The 23,563-nt window shown below is 69.6% G+C and overlaps 5 protein-coding genes across 5 annotated transcripts in view; 1 reads left to right on the forward strand and 4 right to left on the reverse strand.

Annotated features, from left to right (window-relative positions):
- CHLRE_17g733450v5 (uncharacterized protein) overlaps window positions 1–6,712 on the reverse strand; it is a 16,566-nt gene extending 9,854 nt beyond the window's left edge. Inside the window, exons 1-2 of the mRNA XM_043072476.1 lie at window positions 4,552–6,712; window positions 17–4,474 (exon numbers count right to left, since the gene is read on the reverse strand). Coding sequence (XP_042914935.1) covers window positions 17–4,474; window positions 4,552–5,993 — 5,900 coding nt within the window. The 5' untranslated portion in view covers window positions 5,994–6,712. The remainder of the gene's footprint in view (window positions 1–16; window positions 4,475–4,551) is intronic.
- A 590-nt stretch (window positions 6,713–7,302) lies between these two features.
- CHLRE_17g733550v5 (uncharacterized protein) lies at window positions 7,303–8,534 on the forward strand. The gene is made up of 2 exons (XM_001692880.2): window positions 7,303–7,774; window positions 7,839–8,534. Exon 2 carries the CDS (start codon window positions 7,841–7,843, stop codon window positions 8,174–8,176), a length of 336 nt encoding a protein of 111 aa, XP_001692932.2. The 5' UTR covers window positions 7,303–7,774; window positions 7,839–7,840; the 3' UTR covers window positions 8,177–8,534.
- Window positions 8,535–8,546: 12 nt separating this feature from the next.
- Window positions 8,547–17,902, reverse strand: CHLRE_17g733600v5 (uncharacterized protein). Its single transcript, XM_043072477.1, has 5 exons — window positions 17,726–17,902; window positions 17,356–17,476; window positions 13,790–17,036; window positions 12,064–13,530; window positions 8,547–11,805 (listed from the first exon to the last, which is right to left on the reverse strand). The coding sequence occupies exons 1-5, from the start codon at window positions 17,882–17,884 to the stop codon at window positions 9,588–9,590; spliced, it is 7,212 nt and encodes a 2,403-aa protein (XP_042914936.1). The 5' UTR covers window positions 17,885–17,902; the 3' UTR covers window positions 8,547–9,587.
- A 48-nt stretch (window positions 17,903–17,950) lies between these two features.
- Window positions 17,951–19,502, reverse strand: CHLRE_17g733652v5 (uncharacterized protein). The gene is made up of 2 exons (XM_043072479.1): window positions 19,208–19,502; window positions 17,951–19,005 (listed from the first exon to the last, which is right to left on the reverse strand). The coding sequence occupies exons 1-2, from the start codon at window positions 19,358–19,360 to the stop codon at window positions 18,610–18,612; spliced, it is 549 nt and encodes a 182-aa protein (XP_042914937.1). The 5' UTR covers window positions 19,361–19,502; the 3' UTR covers window positions 17,951–18,609.
- Window positions 19,503–22,576: 3,074 nt separating this feature from the next.
- Window positions 22,577–23,563, reverse strand: CHLRE_17g733702v5 (uncharacterized protein). Its single transcript, XM_043072482.1, has 2 exons — window positions 23,491–23,563; window positions 22,577–23,287 (listed from the first exon to the last, which is right to left on the reverse strand). The coding sequence occupies exons 1-2, from the start codon at window positions 23,508–23,510 to the stop codon at window positions 22,789–22,791; spliced, it is 519 nt and encodes a 172-aa protein (XP_042914938.1). The 5' UTR covers window positions 23,511–23,563; the 3' UTR covers window positions 22,577–22,788.

Raw genomic sequence — 23,563 nt, forward strand, 5'->3', positions numbered from 1 at the left:
TGGCGGCTGGGGCGGCCGAGGCGGCGACGACGCAGCAGAGCCCGGCGATGGCGGTGCCCAGGCATCGGCCGGCGACGGTGCAGCGGCGGCCAGCAGCTGCAGCGGCGGAGGCAACACGGAGCCTGGCGGCTGCAGCGGCGGAGGCGACGCGGAGCCTGGATGCTGAGGCGGCGGGGGCGGCGACGGCGGTGCCCAGGCACAGGCCGGTGACGGTGCAGCGGCGGCCAGCAGCTGCAGCGGCGGAGGCGACGCGGGCCCTGGCGGCTGAGGTGGCGGGGGCGGCGACGGCGCAGCAGAGCCCGGCGACGGCGGTGCCGTGGCGTAGGCTGGCGACGGCGCAGCGGTGGCCACCAGCTGCAGCGGCGGAGGCGACGCAGAGCCGGGCGGCTGAGGCGGCGGGGGCGGCGACGGCGCAGCAGAGCCCGGCGACGGCGGTGCCCAGGCAAAGGCCGGTGACGGTGCAGCGGCGGCCAGCAGCTGCAGCGGCGGAGGCCACACGGAGCCTGGCGGCTGAGGCGGCGGGGGCGGCGACGACGCAGCAGAGCCCGGCGACGGCGGTGCCCAGGCATAGGCCGGCGTCGGCGCAGCGGCGGCCAGCAGCTGCAGCGGTGGAGGCAACCCGGAGCTGGGCGGCTGAGGCGGCGGGGGCGGCGACGACGCAGCAGAGCCCGGTGGAGGTGGCGGAGGCGATGGCGACGCGGTGGGGAATGCGCGGCAGGGGGACCGCGCGGGGTCGCGGGCGCGCTCAGCTGCAACGTCTGCCGGGCCGCAGGCCACGGCCGCTTCCGCGCAGCGGCGCTGCGCCTTGTTGAAGGAGCGGATGCACGGCAGCTGGTCGCAGCGCCAAGGGCAGCTGCGGGCGTGGTGGTCCCAGCTGTCGCAGCGCTCGCAGAGGACGTCGGTGGGGCGCGCGGTCGGCGGGCCGGGTGCAATGGGCGCGCTGCCGGCGCTGGCGCTCGGCGAGCCTCCTCCGCCAGAGTCATCATCGCTGCTCTCCTCGTCAGACTCGTGGCCGCTGCTCTCCTCGCCGGACTCGTAGCCGCTGCTCTCCTCGCCAGACTCGTAGCCGCTGCTCTCCTCGCCGGACTCGTAGTCGCTGCTCTCCTCGCCGGACTCGTAGTCGCTGCTCTCTTCGTCGGACTCGGGGCCGTTGCGGCCGCCTGACGTGCAGCCACCGGTCCCCGCACCCGTGCCCGTCAGGGGCGGCACGCCGACTGCATCTGTGTGGGACCGCGCCGTGGGGGCGGCGACGCAGGCCAGGGCTGCAGCGATCACCGTGCGGCTGGTGCTGGTGTCGGGCGCTCGCCCGGACGAGACAGCGTGGCAGGCACCGGCGGCGCGGTTGCGCTGGCGCAGCGGCAGCTCTACCGCCGGCGGGCTGGCGTCCGGCTGGTGAGGCAGGCGGAGGCCCAGCATGTTGCGGCCCGCGTCCCACACGCTGCGGTAGGCATCAATGAGCCAGTTGGTGCCGAGCAGGATGTCGAAGACTTGCGGGCCCGGCACCACAAAGCAGACGACGCGTGTGGTGTGCTGCTGCTCCGTGCCCGCCAGCACCGTCAGTGGCAGGCCACCCCGGATCTGCGCCAGCTCGCTGGTGACGCCGCCGACGCTGGACACGTAGATGCCGGTGTCGTACTGCAGTGGCAGCCCACGGGAGCTGGCGGCCTCGGTCACTGTCAGGGTGACATCGCTGGCGGGGTCGGGCAGCGCGGCGGCGTAGGGGGTGCCCTGCGACGACAGCCCGTCCACCAACAACAGCGGCCCAACGCCCCGGCCGAGCTTCATGGCCGAGTGGTGGGTGCAGCCTGCCGCGGCCTGCGCGTCCAGCCGCCGGAGCAGCCGGGCATAGCGCCGCACATCGCCCTCCAGGCGTGTGATCTGCAGGCCCTGGTCCCGCAGCACGGCGTGAAGCGCGGCAAACTTGGCGTCGTTCAGGTGGGCACGCACGCGGTTGTCGGCCCCGCTGGGCGCCCCGTCGCTGCTGGCGGCGGTGGCTGCTGGTATCGCTGCTGCGGGCCGGGTGGAGGTGGAGGCGGCAGCGTCACTGCCGGTGGTGGCGGAGGGGCACGCGGCGGAGGTGGTGGAGGAGGAGGCGGTGGGGGTGGCGGCGCCGTCGGCAGGGGCAGGGGCGCAGCGGCGGGCGGCAGCGGCTGGGAGCGGCTGGAACGACAGCGGCAGGGCGGACTGCATCGGCCCAGAGCTGGGGGGCCGCGCCGCCAGGTGGAAGATGTGGGCCGGCCCGAACTCGGCATCCCAGCAGTCGCCCAGCTCCATCCCTGAGGCACCCGCAACTTGGCTGTGGCTGACGGCAGCGGTCGCCGATGGCAGCGGCGGCCGCTCCGAGTGCCCGCCAGTGTCATACAGCGAACGCACCGTGGCCACGCTCAGGTCATCCGCCAGCTCGCGGCGCGCGGCACGGTGGGGCGGGCAGAGCGCGGCGGCAGAAGCTGGCTGGGCGGTCTCGGCGGGTAGCGCGGCAGTGACGTGCGCGTGGGCCTGCGCCGGCGCCGGCGCCGGCGCCTTGTGGAAGGCGCGGGCGCCCTCACCCGTCGCGATACGGCGCGCCGCCTCCCGGGCCCGGTTGGACGACACCAGGGCAGAGTAGGCACGGCACTGGTCCGCCGCGTGGTGACTGGTCTGGTGGTACAGGCACCACTGCGCATCGCCGGGCTTCCGCTGGTTGACGGTGGTGTCCGGCACGAGGTTCTCACGCCGCATGAGGTCCGCTTGCGAGACGACCGGCAGCTGGTTGACCTGGTGCGCATGAGCTGCGGCGGCTGGCGCCGCCGCAGCCGGCGCAGGAGGGGCGGCCGGGGCGGCGGGAGCAGCAGGGGCGGCGGGAGCGGCGGCGGGGGCAGGGCTGGCGGCGGCCGAAGAGGCAGCCGTGACATGCACCGCGGCGGCTGGGGTGGGTGCGGCGATGCCGCGGAAGGCCGCTTGCGCCTCCGCGAGGCAGTTGGCGACCAGCGTCACGGAGAGCACCTGCCCCTCGGGCAGCGCCTTCTGCTCGCGCGTGAGGTTCATGATGAACAGGTCGCGCCACGGCTGCGTGACGGCGGTGCGCATGACGCCCTCGCTGAACACCTTGCCCAGCATGTCCTTGTGGCACAGCGCCGTGTCCGCGCGGTGCAGGGACAGGAAGCGCTGCGCGGCGGCGGTGGCGGCCTCGGTGGCGCCCAGGGTGAAGCCGAACAGCGGCGACGGCCCGAAGCTCGCCGGCGTGTGCATGGCCGCCAGGAACTCCGCCAGCCAGAAATGCGCCACGTGCGGCACCCGCACGGTGCCGTCCGCGTCGATGAAGGCCTGCCCGCGCCAGTCCACCAGGCTGCCGCCCACCGCGACCCATCGCCCGCGATGCCGCTCAAGCGTGCGCTGGCCACCGTCGAGCTCCTCGTTGTTCCACACCCAGGCCCGCGACTCAGGGACGGATGCGCCGTTGATGAGGGCGCGGGCGATTAGGCGCGGGTCCTGCGCATAGGGGCTGTTGATGTCGGCGCACGCCGCCTGCTCCTCAGTGTAGCCGTGCGCGTCCACCATGAACCTGGCCCGCCCGGCGCGCTCGCCGTCGTACTGCTGCCGCCCGGTCTGACTCCACGAGGGAATGGGGCGCGCCGGCCGCAGCATTGCTGCCGCCGAAGGCCAGGCGGCGCCTGCGCTGCTGAGCGGGGCCCCGTTGGCGGGTGCCGCGGCCGCCAGATGGGCAGCAGCCATGCCCATGCGTGCCACTCCACCACTGCCGCCAGCTAGAGCCGCCGGTGGGGCCCCAGCTGCGGCCGCCGGGGGCGCAGCCGCGGCGGCGGCGTGGTCCAGCTGCGCCAGCAGGTGCGGCTGCCACGCCGGCAGGGGCATCGGCCACAGAGGGCAGCCGCCGGCGCTCGCCGGCGCCGAGCTTGAGCTGGACGAAGACGCCATGTTGACGACAGACACCGGCAGCTGGGGCGCGGCGGCGTCGGGCCCAGGCCCGGCGGCGGCTGCCGGCGGGGCAGGAGCGTCAGCGGCGGCCGCAGCGGCGGGCACGGCGGCGGCGGCTGGTGCTGCGGCTGCAGCCGGCGCGGGGGGCCCGAGCGCGGCGTGGAGGCGCTGCAGGTGCGCGAGGGCGGCAGCGCGGACCCTGGCCAGCTGAACCATGTCGTCGGGGGGCGCGGCGGCAGCGGGCGCGGCGGCGACAGGAGGCGTGGCGGCGACAGGCGCAGCGGCGGCAGGCGCAGCGGCAGCGGGCGCAGCGGCGGCAGGCGCAGCGGCGGCGGGTGTGACGGCCGCTGCGGCGGCCACGGCAGCCTCGTGACGACGGAGACGCGCTGCCAACCTCGCCCCGTACCGGGCTCGCAAGCCGCCCAGGTGGGGGAAGAAGTCGGCCCCGGCGTCGGCGGCTGGCGGGGCAGCTGCCACGGCCGGAGATGGCCCGGGGTGCACGTGCAGGTGGATGTGCTGCGACGCAGACGGCTGCTGGCTGCGTGCGGAGTGCATGGACTCGCTGCCGGAGCGAGCAGAGGTGGAGGTGGTGCGGCGGGAGCTGCCGGAGCGGCCGGAGGAGCTCGAGGCCGCTGAGGCTGACGGCCGCTGCTGGCGGCGAGGTTGAGCAGGTGCCGCCGCCGCGCGCGGTCCAGGCGCGGCGGGGAGGCCGCCGGCGCCAGCCCTCCCAACGCCAGCCCACCGGTGGGGCCACCACCCAGCATCTCGTGCACGGTGACGGCCGTCTCAGTCAGCAACGCTGCCGCGCGGCCCGCTGGCGGCGGCGGCCTGGGGTGGCCGGTGTCACGACGGGACCGGGCGAGGGCAGCCTGCAGCTCCTCTTCCTCCTCGTAGGCGGGGTTGTTGCACACGCGCCGGCCGTTGTTGGCGCCAGCCGGGGACAGCTCGGTGAGCTCGCGCGCAGCGGCCCGCCGGCGGCCGGAGGCGGTGTCCGCGGTCGAGGAGGTCTCCGACGCGCTGTCAGAGGGCCGGTAGGAGCTGGCGCTGGACCCCGTGGCATCGGAGGCCCAGGTGCGCCCACGGCGGCGGAGGACATCCGGGACGCCCAGGGCCAGGAAGGCCCCTTGCAGCCCCACCCCCGCCGCGGGCGTGGCACGCACGCTGCGGGGGGCAGCCGGCGCGCCGAAAGCCCTGCGCAACGCTTGGTCGAAGTTGCTGACGGACTGCGCGCGGCCAGGGTGGCGGGGAGGTAGGCCGGCGGCGGTGGCCGAGGGGCCGGCGGCGGCAGCAGCAGCGGCGCCGTAGGCGGCTCCAGCGGCGGCGGGCGGCTGCGCGGGGGCGGCGAAGGCGGGTGCGGCGGCGGCGACGGGTGCGGCAGCAGCAGCGGCGCCGTAGGCGGCTCCAGCGGCGGCGGGCGGCTGCGCGGGGGCGGCGAAGGCGGGTGCGGCGGCGGCGCCGGGCGCGGTGGCAGCAGCGGCGCCGTAGGCGGCTCCAGCGGTGGCGGGCGGCTGCGCGGGGGCGGCGAAGGCGGGTGCGGCGGCGGCGCCGGGCGCGGTAGCAGCAGCGGCGCCGTAGGCGGCTCCAGCGGCGGCGTGCGGCTGCGCGGGGGCGGCGAAGGCGGGTGCGGCGGCGGCGACGGGTGCAGCAGCAGCAGCGGCGCCGTAGGCGGCTCCAGCGGCGGCGGGCGGCTGCACGGGGGCGGCGAAGGCGGGTGCGGCGGCGGCGACGGGTGCAGCAGCAGCAGCGACGCCGTAGGCGGCTCCGGCAGCGGCGGGCGGCTGCACGGGGGCGGCGAAGGCGGGTGCGGCGGCGGCGACGGGTGCAGCAGCAGCAGCGACGCCGTAGGCGGCTCCGGCAGCGGCGAGGGGCGCAAGGATGGCGGCGGGGGCGGGAGCGGCAGCAGCGGCGGCGTGCGCTGCGGCGGCTTCTGGTGCCTCGGCGGCCACCCGCCGCGCGGGGCCGTGAGCCTGGACGCGCTCAGCGGCAGACGGGCCCGCCGCCGCAGGGGCGGTGGCGCGCCCCTGCACGCGAAGGCTGCGGCGCAGGCCTCGGCCCTGGTCCGACTGGGGTGGCGAGGTCATGCCTGACCCCGTGATGGTGGCGCTCGGCTGGTTAGCTCAGAGCTGGCTGGCGGGCTGCGCCGGGTCGGCGAGCACTGCAGCGGAAGGGTGCAGGAGGGGACAGGGGCGTGGGCCCGGAGTCAGCCTCGGTGCGGGTAAGTGCGGAGCGCGGTGTGCAAGCACGAAGCGCGTTCGGCCTTCCCAGGGCAGCCCAACCGACTGGCCAGTCGGGTCCCAGTCGTTGTGCAGAACAAGCAAGCAGGATTAGCCGCTGTTGCTGACACACAAATGGGCTCCCAGTTCACCAGAAGTGCACCCAAGCTCGCAAGTAACTCAGCTGTGAATCACTTAGCGAGTGTCGAGGATGCGAAATCGCCAGTCCGCTCCCCCACGACCGCTGCGAGGCGAATCGCGAGGTTGCGGTGTTGCTGAAGGCGCTTTGGCGACGGCCACTCGCTAGGGCCAGAGGGCGGACGGTCGACTGCTCGTCAGCTGTCGATGGCGACTCCGGGGGCGAGGGCGGTCTTTCCCAGCTGGCTGGGCGCTCGGTGGACTAAGCCGAGCGGGCCTTAATTGAGCTAGCTACAGCGGCTGCGTGCGAGCGGCTGGTAACTGATGCCCCGTGGTTGAGTTTGGTTGCGTGAAAGCGCTCCGCAGCCCGGCCCCAGGTATTGAGTCTGAGGCAGCAGTCGGTTGATCACTCCGATGCTTTCACAAAGCTACGCACGATAGGTCGTGTGAGAGAGAGCAACACCGCAACACCGGGCCAGGGCCGGTGTTGCGGGACTAGGGAGCCACCGCCTCCTGCATGGGCGGCCCCCTGCCCGACACCCAACGCTCACCACCCAGCAGGGCAAGCCAACCGCCCGTCTACGAAACCTGGACCCCAAGCTCCCCTGAGCACACACTTATAAAGCACCACGGCAAACAGACCCCCAACGCAGCTCCTCCTCAGCTCAGTGCCCGCATGACCAGCTGCCCAACGCCTCCAACACGAGCCCACGAGCCTTCGCCCTGCGCAGTGCAGGCGAAGGTGACGCCAGAGCCAGAGAGACACCACCGTCACACGGCTACAATTAAACCACAGACGCCAAACCTCTAGCCACACACCGGGACGTAGTTCGCACAACCCACCCACAGCTCGTCAGTTCTCAACCGCTGGGGTAATTTCCCGCTCCTAAGTTCACACGCTGTTACCCGCCTCATGACTCATACTCAGGCACTGGTTGCCGGTGAATGACACACGCCGGCAACGGCGCACGACAGAAGTGCTACGTAGTATGAGTCTGACAACTCATGCTGATTGCTGGTATTGCTGTTGCGGTAAGGACTATCAAGCAAATAATTGATGCTCACAACTGCCGATCGCTGGCAAGCTGTTGCGGTAAGTACTACTCAGCAAGTAGGTAGCCTCGAACCCAGAACTCTATCTGACAAGGCAGCCTGACTGACACAGACCATGCCCAGTCTGGGCACCCGTAGCACCCGCCACCATATCATCACAGGGGTTTGCCTGCCATACGTGCCTACCTGCCATACCGGTCGACTTGAGAAGTTCTTGATTGTCATCACACTGTGGCATGCAGACATCCACGGCTAATAGTGCCATTTTGCAACAGCAGAGCAGACACTTTATTACGCTGCTGCGGAACGCGGCTGCGCGAAACAGGAGTTGTGGTGTTGCCCATGCCAGTCCGTCTACTATGATTATGTAGATTGTGTAGCCTACTCGCTGTGTTCCAGCAACTACTCAACAAGTTACCCCGCCTCTGCAACAATCATACATAAGCTGCGAACCCCGGGTGCGTTGCGTTTGCCGCATTTAGCGAGGATAACTTAAGAAGGGGGTTGGCCTTATCCTTGCAGGAATGTCGTTAAACAATAAGGGAAGCTTCTCCTACCTGAATGACGACGTGAACTGGATCCGCCTTGACGCGGTTACAACTGCGAAGGTGGAACGCATTAGCAACAGTGTGGCACGTGTTTATCTGGTGGACAACAACAACGTACAGGTGGCAGTGCCCAACAATGTGACCATGATGGATGAGGTCGGCAACGTCGTGGCGCCGTTCATGCAGAACTTCATGATTACCTGGGTGGAAACCTATACGCTGACTCTCAACGGCCAGGTGGTCATGCGCATAAACAACCAGAAGGAGCAATCCATCTGGGGCCGCCCCGACGCGGCGCACGGTGTGGACTGAGTTGCTGGGACTGTGAAGTGCTGCTTGTGCTAGGGCAATGGCATGGTGCCCGGTTGTCGCCTGCCTGGGGGTGGATGCCCCGGGGCCCACCCTGGCTCGGGCGGCACAGCTTGGCGGTGGAGGGTTGCGTGGGACACAGATGATGTGCAAGAATGATGTGTCTTGGCATGCATCGGCAAATGGGGTGCAATGCTCGGGGGCTGGGCATGTGGATCTAGGTGGTGATTGGGTTACCATTTAGGGAGTGCTGTTGTGGCAACGTATGGGCGGACTCATAGCACCGACTGGACGGGTCATCAGCTGCCATCACTGCCTCTGTGTGTGTTGGGGAGGGGGAGCGCCCGTACATAATCTCCGCCACCACTGCTACCACTGCGTACGTGCACCCCGCTCTCTCACATATGGACATGTCACTCACGCGCACGCTTGCATGCAATGCACCTGCGGACTATGCACTTACGTGTGTGGCACAGCTAGCAGCCAGAACCCGACCACGCACATATACGGTACGCGCACTGTGCCCCCCTCTGCATCACTCTCCTCCGCACCGCGCCCCGCCCCTACGACCGTACTCTCCCCGGCTCCCCCAGCTGCCTTGCTGATCGTGCCCCCTACGGCTTCAGCGCCCGCTCCTTCTTCAACGGCCGTTGGCCCGCAGCGGCCCGCGGTCTCGTTGGGCATGCACCGGCGCCAGCAGTGCCGGCCAGCGAGTAGACACGGCTCCTTGACCAGCAGCCGGTTCTGCCGACCCATGCAAACGCCATCCAGGTCATCTCAGCGCATTCTATCTCTCCTTCCTGTCCCCGCCCATCTACTGCCCGCCCCCCCCTTCTACTCCACCCCATCCCCTGCGCTTTGCTCATCAGCCACCACTTCGTGTGCAGCAGGCACGCACGGATGGGCTGGAGCTGCGGCGGCCAGCGGGGCGTCCTGTCATCTATGCCTGCCTGGCCGCCTCGCCCCAAAACACGTCCACACCCACAACCATACCTTACTATCCATGCGTGTCCCCGTGCGTTCTGCATGTATGACCTTATGTCTGCATGTACCCATGCCCATACCGTCACAGCTAGCACATCGTCACAGCCTGACCTACCAGACCACGGCGCCGGTTCACGCGCATTCGCAAACTGCGGGGCCAGGACTAACGCGCTGTGCTGCGCCGTGCCCTCCGCCCCCGCAGTTCGTATCACACCGAAGACACGCATGCAGCCAAGAATGAAAAGCAGCCACGCACACCAAGTGAAGCCACAAACTTCACCGACCTCCACCTGGGGTCACCCTTGCTGGCAGCATGGAGCGCCACACACACATACATACAGCACACGAAACACACGTGTTTGAACCATCCGTACAGCCCACCCCACCCCATCCACGCCACCACCACCACCTCACCCCCTCTTCCTCCATCCTAACCCTCCTCACCCTCAACACCACCCGCCAGCGGCAGCTCGCACCACCCCCACACGCCCGTGTCGCCGTACGGCCGCGCCGCCGCCTCGTCAAACAGCTCCCGCAGCACCGCAGCGCACTCACCACCCGGCGGCGGCGGCGGCAGAGGCGGGGGCAGAGGCGGCGGCGGCGCCGCCTCGGCAGCTGCCGGTGGTGCCAGTGCTGGCGCCGCCGACGCCTGCCCGCCAGGCCCGCCCTCCTGTGGCTGCTGCGGCTGCGGTTTCGGTGGCTGTGGCTGCAACAGCTGCTGCAGCAGCAGCTGCCGCGCACGGGTCAACACCCCGCCGCCGCTGAAGACGCGGTTGTGGGCTTCCTCCCATGCCGCCGCCCGTGCCGCCGGCACCGGTGATGCTGCCGCGCTCTGCTCCCGTTCCCCCTGCTCCTCGTTGTCCTCCTCCTCCTCCGGTCGCGCTTGCGGCGCCTTGCGCTTAGACCTGCGCCCTGCCGCCGGCCGCCGCCCCTGCGCCGCTACCTGCTCCTCCGCCTCTGCCTCCTCCTCCTCCACCCGCTGCTGCCACCGGCCCTTCCGCCGTCGCCCGTTCCGCTGCTGCCCCTGCTGCTGTGCCTCCAGCGCCGCCGCCGCCGCGGCGTCCCGCCGGCACATGCTTAGCCAGGCTCCCGCCGCCACGCCGCCCAACTGCTGCTGGTGCTGGTGCTGGTGCTGGTGCTGGTGCTGGTGCTGGTGCTGGTGCTGGTGCTGGTGCTGCTGGTGCTGCTGGTGCTGCTGGTGCTGGTGCTGGTGCTGCTGGTGGGCCACGTGGTGCGCCGCCACCACCACCTCCCGGTGCCACAGCGCGCTGCCGATGCGCGCCACAGCCAGCCGCGACCCCTGCCGCTGCTGCTGCTCCCGCACCTGTGGCTGCACCTGTGGCTGCCGCCGCTGCTGCACCTGTGGCTGCGCCTGTGGCTGCGCCTGTGGCTGCGCCTGTGGCTGCTCCCGCACTTGCGGCTGCGCCTGCGGCTGCACTTGCGGCTGCGCCTGCTGCTGCAGCCAGGCTGAGCCACCAGCAGCCGCCCGGTCCTGCCGCCCCACCACCTCCACCCCCTGCCGCCCCACCACCTCCACCCCCTGCCGCCCGATCACCACCTCCTCCTGCTCCTCCTGCTCCTCCAGCCTGCAGGCGCAGGTGCCGTGCAGCAGCAGCCGCGTGTTGAGCGCCAGGGCGGTGCCGGGCAGCGGCGTGAACTGCAGGTAGGCGTTGGCGAGGCGGAAGCCGCCGCCGCGCAGGGCCAGCGGGTGCGGGGGAGGCGGAGGGGGTGCAGGGGAGGCGGGTGTTGAGCTGCCCAGCAGCGCCAGTGGCGGAGGCGAGGAAGAGAGGGGTGGGGGCGCGACAGGGCGGCTGGTGCTGGTGCTGCCGCGGTTGGTGCCGCGGTTGGTGCCACGGCTGGTGCCACGGCTGGCGGCGCACATGTTGCCAGCAGCCACCGAGCTGGCGGCGGCGGCGGCCCTGGCGGCGGCCGCGGCGCGGGTTACGCCCTTCTTGCCGCCGCCCCGCCGGCCCTCCGTCCCCTTCTCCGCCTGCTCCTTCTCCTGCTCCGCCTCCGGCCCCGCCGCCTTCTCCTCCTCCTTCGCCTGCCCCCTGCTCCCCGGCGCCGCCGCCAGCAGCCGCCGCTCCACCACCGCGCCCCACCAGGTGATGAAGGAGAGCGGCGGGTCGCGCGGGTCCAGGTGCAGTGTGTTGTAGTAGTTGAGCCCCGCGGTGATGGTGGTGAAGGGCCCGGCGCCGCGGCCCAGGTAGCTGCAGCGGCCGCGGTGGTAGGCCAGCAGCAGCGCGAAGGCGGGCGGGAAGTGGCGGCACAGCAGCGCCGCCACGCCGCGGACCAGGCAGCCCAACTGGCGGCGCCGAGAGGCGACCGCTTTGGCGACGCCGCCGGGGGCGGCGGCCGCCGCCGCGGCGGACCGCCGCTGCGCGGCGGCGGCGGCGGCGGCCGCCGTGTCAGAGGCGGCGCGCGCGCTGGCGCGCGCGCGCTCCGCCGCCGCCCGCGCGCAGGGGGTGGCGGCGGCGGAGCACGCGGCCTCGGCGGCGGCGGCGGTGCGCTGGGCGGTGGCGGCGGTGCGTTTGGCGGCTGTGGCGGCGGCTTTGGCGGCGGCGGCTCGCTGTCGTGCGGCGTCCGCTTTGGCCTGGTTGGCTTTGGTGGCGTGCTTGCGCGCGTAGGGCGAGCACAGGTGCGCATACCTGCAAGAGATGGGGGGGGACGAGGTCACGAGGCCAGCACAGTCAGCAGGGTGGGTGGTAGAGAGCACAAGGAAGGTAAACGCACAACGTGTGTGCATGTGTGTATGCGTGTGTGTATGTGGATGGACTTGCATGTGCTTTGGGTTCAGCGTGCGTGTTTGCAAACTGACCCTTTCCCTTCCGGCGGCTTCTGCCCCTCCGCCCCTCCTCCCTTTCCCATTCCCCGCCACTCCCACTCCCACCCCCCACCCCACCCACCAGCCGGTGCGGGTGCGGTTGAAGTCGTTGTAGGTCCACCCCGCCGCGCCCAGACCCGGCGCGCCCGCCGCCGTGCGCCTGCGGCCGCGCGCCTGCACCCTGAACAGCCCGGCCCGCCAGGCAGACAAGTAGCCGCCCGCTATGGCCGCCGCCGCCTGCCGCTGCTCCTCCTCCGCCTCCGCCTCCGCCCGCTCCTCCGCCTCAGCACCCACCCCGTCCCTCCCGCCCTCAGCACTCCGGCCGCCGCCGCCGCCGCCGCCGCCCTCAGCACTCCCGCCGCCGCCGCTGCCGCCCTCAGCACTCCCGCCGCCGCCGCCGCCGTTGCCGCCGCCACCGCCGCCGCACATCTGGCGGCACCAGGCCACCACCGCCACCGCCTCTGGCACGCCCGCCGCCGCGCCGGGGCCGCGGCCGGCGATGACCACAAAGTCCCGACCGGTGTAGTCCACATCCGGGGGCTCCACATCCGGAGGCTCCAGGTCAAGGTCGGTGTCGTGGTGTGGGTCCGCGGCGGCTGCGGCCCCCGTCCGGCCCCCCTTCTTGGCCTCCGCCGTCCCGCCCCCCTTCTTGGCCGCTTGCGCCAGGGCGCTCCCCTTCTTGGCCGCCTGCGCCAGGGCGCTCCCCATGCGGTCCCGCGCCGCCGCCAGCTCCGCCAGCGGCACGTACAGCACCTCCAGCGCCGCCAGAGCCGCCGCCGCCCGCCGCCGCCGCTGTTGCTGTTGCCGCAGTTGAGCTGCGGCACTGGGACCGGTGTCCGCAGGATCACCCACAGGGTCCGCGGCGGGACCCTCACAGCCAGGCCCTGCGGCTCCGCCTGCGGCTCCCGCTGTGGCCGCGGCTCCCGCTGTGGCTGCGCCTCCCTCTGCGGCGGCGGCTCCGGCCAGGTAGGCATCTGCGACGCCGGTGACGCGCAGCAGGCGCGCGCGCAAGGCCGGGTCTGTGACCAGGTAGCGGTGACGCCGCGGTGGCCACGGCGGCGGCTGGCCCCAGCCCGGGCGTGGGTGCGGCTGCCGGGCCTGCTGCGCCTGCTGGGCTCCCCAGCCGCTGCCGCGACCGCTGCCACGGTCGGCGCCACCATGAGCCGCGCACCCACCGCCTCCACAGCGGCCATGGCCACAGCCACTGCTGCTGCTGCTGCTCCTAGCGGCCTGCCTGGGGCCAGCCTCAGGCTGCGCCTGCGTCTGCTGCGGCGACTGCGGCTGCGGTTGCCCCGGCGGCTCCGGCGGTTCTAAGGACGGCGACAGCGGCGGTGTGTGGGTGCCTGTGCTGACGTAGGGCGGTGTGTGGGTGCCTGTGCTGACGTAGGGCGGTGTGTGGGTGCCTGTGCTGACGTAGGGCGGTGTGTGGGTGCCTGTGCTGACGTAGGGCGGTGTGTGGGTGCCTGTGCTGACGTAGGGCGGTGTGTGGGTGCCTGTGCTGACGTAGGCCCATTCGAACTGGGTGCCCTCGGCATCAAGGCTCCACATCCTGAGAGCGCGCGAGCGAACAGGTCATTGTGGCTGGGCATAGGGAGGAGGAAGGGTTGCACGCCCGTCCGCTCACCCAGCAGCCATCTATCATCAGCTACCACCCGCACCCGCACACGCACGCACTTCACACACGCATGACATTCGCACCAACTGCTGCTGACCCCGCCGACCACCTCGGCCTTACGCCGCGCCACGCCAGTCCCGCCCCGCACCACGTGTTTGCACACGCGTTCAGACACACTGCCGCATGCACTCACCGCACTTCCATGCTCTCCGGGTACCGCCGCACCAGCGGCGGCGGAGGCGGAGGCGGCGCCGCCAGTGGCAGCGGCACTGCAGCAGCAGCGGCCCGCGGTGCTGTCGCCGTCGTCACCGCTGCCATGTCTGCCGCAACCGCCTTCACAACCGCCTTCACAACGGCCTCTGTCACAGCCTCGCCTCCGTCTGCCGCAGCTGCGGCAGCAGCCGCAGCAGCAGCCGCAGCAGCAGCCGAGCAAGCACTGGTAGCGGCAGGGGGCGCAGGGGCGCTGCTGCTGCAGCTCAACACGATGCGCGGCGCGCTCCGGCGCAGCGGCCGCCGCTCCGCTTCCCGAGATCCGCACAGCAGCGGCGGCCGCTCCGCCGGCGACGGCAGCGGTTGCTGCTGCTGCGGCTGCTGCTGCTGCTGCTGCTGCTGAGGCTGAGGCTCCTGCGGCTGCTGAGGCGGCAACGGCGGCTGAGGCAGTGCCGGCGGCGGCTGCCGCTCTGGGCCCAGCGCGGGCGGCGCGCCGTTGTCTTGCAGTTGCACGCATGCCGCGGGCGCCTCCACCTCCCACTCCCACTCATCCACCTCCATTGCCCATTCCAACTCCAACTCCACCTCGGCACTAAAGCTCCGCCGCCGCCGCCACTGCTGCGGGAATGCGTCCGCACTGCTGCCGGCGGTGCTCTGCCGCCCTGCCGCGGCCGTGGCAGGCGCTGCCGGTATGGCTGGGTCCGTTCTCGGTACTGCGGCCGGTGGCGCCGCCGCGCTGTCGGCGGCCGCGCTGTCAATGGCCGGTGGCGCCGCTCCGCTGTCAGCGGCAACTGCACCTGGGACCGCTGTTGTTACCACTCCCGCTGCCAGGCTGCCAGCAGCTGCGGGCTGCCGCGTGTGTCCCCAGCAGCCCGGCCGCGTCTCTGCTGGCACCTCCACCGCCACCACCACCATTGGCGACGACACCGGCGACGAAACTGCCACGCCGCCGCCGCCGCCGCCGCCACCCCGGCTGGCCTCCGGTACCGAGGGGGTCGTCTCCGCCGGCGGCGCCTCTGGTATCTCCAGTGGCACCTCCGCCGCCAGCGCCTCAACCGCCTCAACCGCCACCTCAGGACCAGCCTCAACCGCCGCTGTGATGTCTGACCCAACCTCCAGGCCTACTGCTGCGGGGCAGCAACAGCAGCAGCCTAGTCCACCAGCAGAGGCAGCCGGCAGCCGAGGCGGTGACGGTGCGCCATCACAGGCGGACCGCAGCCGCTGAGGCGGCGTGCCTGCTGGTGCTGCTGGTGTGGCCGCTGCCGCTGCAGGCTGCTGCTCAGTCGCTACGTCCACACTCATCGCAGCCGCTGCCGCCGCCACTGCTGTCACGCCGGCGCAAGCGCCTGACCGGACCGGGGCTGCCGGGGACGTGCACACTGGCGACGACGGCACGCCGCCGCTGGCGTCGCAGCCGCAGCCAGTGCCGCCGCCCATGACGCCGCCGGCCAGACGGCTGCTGGCGGCAGCCGCGGCGGCGGCGGCGGGGCTCGGGGTGGGGCTGCTGCGCGCGGCGCCGCCTGGTGGCGTACAAGGGGCCGCCGCCAGCAGCAGTGGCAACGGCGCCGCCAGGCCCGGTGCCATGCCCCTTGCCGGCGCCTGTACGGGCGGCGGTGCTAGCGTCAGGCCGGTCGCGGCGGCCGCTGCGGCGCCACGCGTCGCAACGCTGCTGGCCGCAACCCGCTGCTGCTGCTGCCCGGTGCCTCTGGGGCTCCTGGTGCTGCTGCGCCCGCTGCCGTTACAGTCCGTAGCTATCACGGCCTGCGGTTGAGCTGCTGCTCTTGTGGCGGCGCCGGAGCGCATTTGCTGCCGCAAGTGCGGCGGCGGCTCTGGGGGCAGCTCTGGCGGCAGCTCTGAGGCCGGCTCCGGGGGCGCCTCAGGTGGCAGTTCCTTGGGGTGCAGCTTCGGCTCTCGCTCCCGGGGCGGGCCGGGGCCCCGCAGCAGCAGCGGCACGTCGCTGCAGCCCGGGCGGCACCCACCGCCCCCTCCACCACCACCACCACCGCCACTGCACCCGCCGCCGCGCTCGATGCCGCGGAGGTGCGGCGGCAGCAGCAGCTGCAGGTCTTCGCCGCGGCCGCCGCCGCTGCTGTCACAGCAGCCGCTGTACTTGCTACAGCCGCTGCAGGTGTCTGGGTGGTCGCCGCGGTAGTCGCTGCTACTGCCGCTGCGCTGTAGGCCCCGCTGGTGGGCCCTGTCTGTGCCGCCACCGCCACCACCACCGCCGCCGCTGCCGCTGATGCCGCCGCCACCGCCGCTGCGCCCGGGCCGCAGGTGCGGTGGCAGCAGTGGGCTGTGGGGGCCCCAGCCGCCGAGTAGCCCGGCCCTGGACCCGCCCGCCGCCCCTGCTGGCGCTGGGCCTACTGGACCTGCCCCTGTGGCCCCTGCTCCCCCTGGCCACCCCCTTGCTGACCCTGGCCAACCCCCAGCGGCCCCTGCAGGAGGGGCCCTCGGCAGCGGCCCAACGGGTTCCAGCTCAAGCTCCGCCGCCGCCGCCGCCGCCACCGCCGCCGACGCGCCGCCGCGGCTGCGGCCTCGCGCCGTGCGGGGTGAGGAGTCCGCAACTGTTGCTGCCGAGTCGCGGTGGCGGCGGCCATAACGGGCATGGTGGTGGTCGTGACGGGCATGGTGATGGTGGTGGTGGTGGTGGGGTTCGTACTGGTGGTACGGGCGGTGGTGGTACGGGTGCACGAGGTTGTACGGATGGTCGTACGCTAATTGGTAGTGGTGGTGGCCGCTGTAGTCGGCGGCCGCAGCCTGGGGTCTCGGGTGCTGCTGCGCGCTCATGTGCCCTATGCCATGTGGGTGCGGGTGCGGGTCAGCTGCCGGCGGCGGCCACGCCAGCTGATGACACGTCGGCCAAATGCTGGCGCCGCCACCACAGTTGGCCGCCGCCGCCGCCCAGGCCCCAGCGTCCGCCTTCCCCTCATCCCCATAGCCATGCCACGGCGGCGCCTGACCAGTGGCAGTCGCGCCGTGGTAAACCGCCCGACGCGCCGCCTCAGCGCACGCCTCAGCGGCCTCGGCCTCGGCTTCGGCAGCCGCCTCGGCCTCGGAAGCCAATAGCGCAGCAAGCGCCGCGCGTGCCGCCACGGATACGCTTGCAGCCGCCGCCGCCAGTGCGGCCGCAGTCGCCGCGGCCTCAGCTGCGGGCCCGGGCTCAGGCTCGGGCTGGGGCTGGGGCTGGGGCTGGGGCTGGGGCAGTGGGTACCACCGCCAGTGCAGGCTACCTGCCGGAGAACACACATACCGTATCAGACATGCACATACAGAACACACATGCGAAGCTCGCACATGCCGCGTAATGGACGGCAGCGGGCGGGCTGGCGGGCTGGCGGGCTGGCGGGGGCGCGCAGCACACGCACACGCACACGCATATGCACACGCAGGCCCCGCAATGGCGACGTGGTATTGCGGCAGGACAGGACCCGTGTCACTACGTAGTTCCAAGAGGGCATGCTCGTGACAACTGCCAGGTGCGCAATTCTGGACTGGTTCCAACCAGGACGCAGACAGTACATCACGCAGACCCCACCCCACCATTCTCACCAGCCACGGGTCCCCAGCCGGGCCCACCGCCACCGCCACCGCCACCGCCAGTGCCAGTGTCTGCTGGTGGCTGCTCCTCAGGAGCCACCTCCTCCTCCTCCTCCGGCGGCAGGAGTGCCAGCTGCGCGGGTGGATGGGTGGGAGAACGCTGGCGGGTGGATGGGTGGGCGAGGGGGGTCGGCTGTGTGTGTTTCATGCGCCGTGCATGGCGCCACCCACATGCTGCGGGCTCCTCCGCCCGCCCACCCGCACACTTGGCTCCACTCCATCTCCTTGACATATGCCGTCTGTACCCACAGCAGCCCAATCACAGCCACACACCTTGTCACACACCCAACCGTTTGACCCCATATCCAGACCGGCGTCATACCTGTGCGGGCCCGGCGTCCGGTTCCTCCAATAATTCCAAAAAGCCCAGGCGCTCCAGCCGGTTCTTGATGGAATATTTACACCGCTCTGGTCGTTGGGCGCAATGCCTACGGCCCTCGTGAACCGTCGGCGCCAGGGCCGCCCACTGTTCTGGGCGCATGCTGTGAGACGCGTCTTGCGCGCTTTCTCTCAGCCGTGCGTTGACATAATCCGAGCAAGCCCCTTGTGGATACAACTATTACACTGCAGGTACACGTTGCGATTTGGCTGCGAACGCATGCCGTGGGCTTGCGGACGCATGCCGCTCGCAAGCAAGATTGCCCGCACTTCAGCTAACAGTGGCGATCCAAGCTCCATGTGAGCTGAATTTAGGAGTTCACTTTGCTAAAGCGCGCGGACGAAGAACATGGCCTTTGAACGAAACTTAAACAAATGTAAATGATACGAATGCAAAAGTGCGTGAACACGTAAAAATGACATGCAACCAATATATAATAAGCAACGCCATAACGCAAGGTGTGCCACGACAACAGCTGCGATCCTGCTTGGATCCGATTTCCGCTCGACCTAAGCGCGAGCCCAGAGTCCCCGAGCGACACGACATGCCCCCGTGCACCTACTAACTGCGCTTGCGCACATGCCGCATTGCGAATCGTGTGCTAAACATACAATCAAGCCTTCAGTGCCCTCTTACTCCGCGCTCTCTTATGTTGGCAGCCCCGCCCTTTCACCCTCGCCCGCACGCAGCTGCATCAACACGCCATGCATGCGCCCTCGCCCCACCCCTCACCTCATACCCCATCCTCTCACGTACAGCCTCTGCTGGCTCCGTGTCCCTCCCCTGTCAACCGTGTCACCCCTCCCATGGCACCCCTGCCACCCCTGTCACCCCTGCCCCTCCTCAAACGTGGCCGCCACCAGCTCCAGCCCCACGCCCACCACGCCCAGCCCCGCCGCCTCCTGCGCCGCGTAGCCGGGTATGGCACGATACACAGCCACGCCCTCCGCCAGCCCCGCCACCCCCGGCAGACACGCGCCCACCCCCTCGCCCTGCAGCATGGCCGCGAAGGTCTCGTAGCGCCGTACACCGGTGGCGCGTACCAGCAGCGGGGGCGGCGGGGGTGGAGGGGGTGGAGGGGCCGGAGAGGGCGGCTGAGGGGGAGTGGAGGCGGCCACGGAGGTGGTGGAGGTGGAGGTAGCCGAGGCGGGGGCGGGGGAGGGAGGGGCGATTGGGCCCATGTTGGGCACGAACACGAACTCGTCGCCTGGGACCACGTCCTCCTGGTAGGGGTTGGGAGGGGGTGGAGGGTGGAGGGGGTGGGTGGGGTGGAGGGTGCTGGTTGTGGTGGCGGGAACAAAGCAGGTGCAGTGGAGCGGAACAAAGCAGGTGCAGTGGAGCGGGCGGCGGTGCAGCTGTGCAGCAGCGGTGCCGCTTCCCCTGGGCCCCCGCCCCAGCCGCGCCCACGCGGCCGCCCTTCCTCACCCAGATGCCTTTGCAGATGCGCCCCTCCACCGTCTTAGCGCCACAGCGAATGAGCTCCAAGTACTGCGGCATCAGGCTGCTGTGCCGGCGACGAGGTGGCCGGTGGGGGCCCACCGCCCCTCCGGGCTCGCCGCCCTCGCCGGTCTCACCCATGCAGGCTCGTTGTTGCGATATTTTATGTAGGCACTATTTCATGTAAGCTATGGCCAATCAAGATTTTGCTTCCTCTAGAACGGAATGTTGCGTGAAGTGATGCAAAGCGCGTACACACAACACGGAAATTGCGTTTGAATGCAGTATTCGCTTCAAGTCTAAAATTGCAAGAGCTGCTTTGCAAATGGCATCGCATGGCTTGCCAAAGCGGATTGCCGGATTGGTCGCTGTGCCCGTTGCCCCGTGTTGCCCCTCTTGCACGCTCTTGTTTATTATGTCCCCCTGCTGCATCGCGGCATGTCGGGTGCGTGTGAGATGTGCCCTCGGCCCCGGAGTACCGTACTGCTTTGACACCTTCCGTCAAAAAGAACATGAACCGACGCTGCACCATGGACTGTGACCGGCCGCACCCCACTAGCGGACCGCCATGCGATCCATGGAGCGTGCCCCTAAGGGAGTCAAGTGACAGGGGACGCAATGTACAGTGTTAAAATGCCGAGCACGAGAGGAGGCTGGTGTAGAAGTGGCGACTGAAGTCTGAGTATGATCTGCAGGGGCCTCCCCTGATGATCTGAGTGCCAGAGTCGTAACAAACGTTGGACCAAAGGTACTGCGGATGCTGGCGTGCGCACAACCTCCCGGACCGGTGACCGGTCGGGGTTGGGGTCAGGGTCGGGGTCGGGGTCGGGGTCGGGGTCGGGATCGGGGTCGGGGTCGGGGTCGGGGTCGGGGTCGGGGTCGGGGTCGGGGTCGGGGTCGGGGTTGGGGTCGGGGTCGCGGCCAATCGGGGAATTGGAGTCTGGGGAAATGGGATCCAAGGGAGGCCAAACTTAGCCCCTGCGCCCAGCTAACCCGAATGTGGTCGTTGCCTAGTGGATACCCGAATGTGGTCGGTAACTGGTCGACACGCATCTTATAGCGGGGGGGTGACCCCCCCCTGCTCCCCCCCTCTAGCGGGGGGAGGGACACCCTCCCCCCTGCGCCCCCCTCCCATCCGATGTATCCCCACATGCCAGCTCACGTGACATTGCTCAAAAGCATGTATCATAGGAATCTTGGGGAGGGGGTGCAGGGGGGAGGGTGTCCCTCCCCCCGCAGTGCCGAGGAGTCGGGGGGGGGGAGGGGGGCGGGGCGGGGATCGCCGAGCTGCAAGTTCGCAGCACATTCGCGCGAGTTCGCAGGACTTCGCAACTGTGCATGATTTCACGCCCCAATGATATCAATGAATACGTCTTCTCTTGAACTTCGCGAAAGCTTTCGTCTTAGCCGATCGGCAAGAGCGCCTTCACATTTTCTTGAGAATGCGCTATCAGACAAGCCAGTGAGCGCTGCTAGTAAATTGCGCTATACATTATCGCTCTGCGCAATCTCGCGCCCGCCGAGGAAACACAGTTATTTACTTCGTTCATACGCTGCATTCGCTCTCGCGCCCTGGGGAGAAGATCACGTATAGAGGAAGCTATAAGCAATCCATCGTGATGCTTAGTTGAACGTGAATCGCGCTGTAGCGCAAGCGCACAGAATTGCGCCATTTTTTCAACTTCATAGGTAGATAGCTGGGCTAATCACTCGTTTTGTGGGCGGAAACCGGCAGGGAGGTGTAGGTATCTAGCACGGGTGTGTGAGGGCGGTGTAGATGTTTAGATGGTGTGAGGTGTGAGGGGGGACTAGCCGCACAGGTAGCGGCTTAGTTGCGGTTATTGGGCAGGGCCAGCTGGATTCCTGCGTCAGGGGACCAGGCGGGCTATGAAATGTAATATCAATAGCTGGGCCAACGCCCTGTGAAATTGCGCGGGCGCGCGCGGACTTCCCCCCGCAGCTCGGCCCCGCACCAACCCCCCCCCCCCCCAGCACCAAAACCCGTCATACTGTCCCCCACCGCGAGATACAGACTCCACTATAAGTAAAATGTGATCTGGGTGGCTGTGCTGGGGGGTCGGGGCTGTGCATTGGACGTCGGACGGTTGGACGTCGCGAAGTAAGTTCAAGTTCGCCCTTGCGGCGAAACCGTTCAGCCTTACACGTTTTTGCAAATATAATAATAACAGAGTCTCAACTTCATAGGTCTCACGTTGTGGGGCAGCCAGCACGGCACTAATAAGGACGGGCGCTCGCGCTCGCAGCTCGCGCACCTGCGAGGCTTCTGACACTTACATGGGTGCTGATATTGGAGATATCTACCGCTCTGATTATTCATTTGACCCTACCTCAGCCTATGCGATGACATCGGCCTCAATTATCGGCGGTCTTGCCTTTTTTGCGGCCACGGATTCGATGCTATATATTTAAGTGTGCGAAATATGATAATAGTCCAGTTACCACTCCCTGGACTCGTAGCCGGGTATCGGAACTTCGTCGCTGGGGCCTCTTCTACCTTGTGTACAATAGTTTCGTGTAATGAATGGCTTAAATACTGGCTGTGTGTAGTCGGCGGGGGCCGGGAACGTGTGGGGAGCACCTCAGCCTGACCCCCCCTGTTCTGAAACGTATGGGTGCGCCGCGCCCCCTGCGGGGGCCGGGGCACGCCAACCCCGCCACGAGCCTCCGACGACCTACCTTCCCGCGTGTCTTTCTGGACAACTGCGATGTATCCCCGGACCCTTCCTGCAATCCAGCCCCCCCCCCCCCCCCCGCGCACCCGCCGCTCAAACCCTGTAAGCCAGTGTAAGCCTCGCCCGTCTTAGGCAGCCGTAGCCCCCCAATCCTGTAATGTCCCGTATCCAGGTTAGAATTATTGCCTGTCCCCCTCCCGGCCCAACTCGCTGGGGCCATCACACTCAAAACCCTACTAGGCTCCATCTGCTCATTGCACGGCCCCCCACCCGGGCCGCTCGCTGCACTGTCTTTCGGGTTAATGGTGGAGACGTCTCTTTGCGCGGGCCTGTGCACAATCACACAAAGGGGCCCGGCACGTATAGTACTGCACAGCCGGCTTGCAACAGTCATCGACCGTCCCCAAAAGGAGGCTGGCAGCCCTTGTTCATGGCATGGACCTTGGTGCCTGAAGGTTGCGGTGTGCGCGTGCAGTGTGCCTGCTGGGGCACGTGCAGGGGCCCTGTGCACGTGCCACGACACGTGAGAGGTCCCGTGGCTCACGTGTTGGCCTTGACCGGCCATGTCAAAATGTCGTGACGTGCGTTGGGTAGGTGCCGTACAGTGACCCGGGGGAGCACCTGACGGCGGAGTTTGGGCCAGGCCATTCATACCAGACACACGCTCTGAGTACGGTATCTGATCGATCCTGCCCCCTGGTTCTCCTCCGTACGTCATACGCTTGGCCTTACTTGGTCCTTGTGCCCCTTACGCTCTTCTGCAATATTGGCATATATTACATCGTGTGAGCACAGCCGCCCACGGTTTGGGTTGTAACACCCATGAATTGTCAACCGCAGGGCTCGGCCCCAAAACACCCCTCAGCAGCCTAACAATCACAGCCGGCTGCGCGCCGTCGCGCCCGCCAGGACGACCGCCGTTGCGCCCGCCGCCGCCAGCTGCGCCGCCGTCAGCGGCACCTCCCCCGTTCCATCCCACCCGCCACGGGCGTAACCGCCGGGCAGCGCCGCCGCCGGCTCCAGCAGATGCGGCAGCGTGAGCAACGACACGCCCGAGCCCCGCACCGCCGCCACCAGCGCATCCACATCCGCCGCCGAGTGCGCGGCCGTCAGACTGACACGCAGCCGGCAGGTGCCCGGCGGCACCGTGGGCGGCCGGATGGCGGGCACGTGCATACACACACGCCCCGTGCCAAACCCGCCGCCCCCGCCCTCGGCCCCCCCGCCCCCGCCGCGCAGCAGCGCCGCCGACAGCTGCAGCGTGGGCCCCTCCCCGCCCACCACCAGCGGCACCACGGGGCTGAGCGCCGGCACGCCCAGCCCCGCCCCCAGCCGATAGACCAGGCTCCACACATGCCGCCGCCGCCAGGGCTCCCTGAGCAGGGGCAGGGCCAGGCGCAACAGCGTGGGTGGGTGGGTCGGTGGGGGTATATTGGGGGCATGAGGGAGGCGTACTGGGGAGAGTTAAACGTGAGGCAGTAGCACAGTGGCAGAGGCCGGGCATTACAAAAAGGCGCGGACAAGAGGTGTTCGGGTGCACACACACCGTCGTCGTGCACCCCCTTCCCCATCCTCTACCCCCCCCCCCCCTTCCCCATCCTCTACCCCCCCTCCCCTTCCCCATCCTCTACCCCCCCTCCCCTTCCCCATC

Source organism: Chlamydomonas reinhardtii, chromosome 17 (assembly GCF_000002595.2).
Source record: "Chlamydomonas reinhardtii strain CC-503 cw92 mt+ chromosome 17, whole genome shotgun sequence".
Taxonomy (NCBI): Eukaryota; Viridiplantae; Chlorophyta; class Chlorophyceae; order Chlamydomonadales; family Chlamydomonadaceae; genus Chlamydomonas; species Chlamydomonas reinhardtii.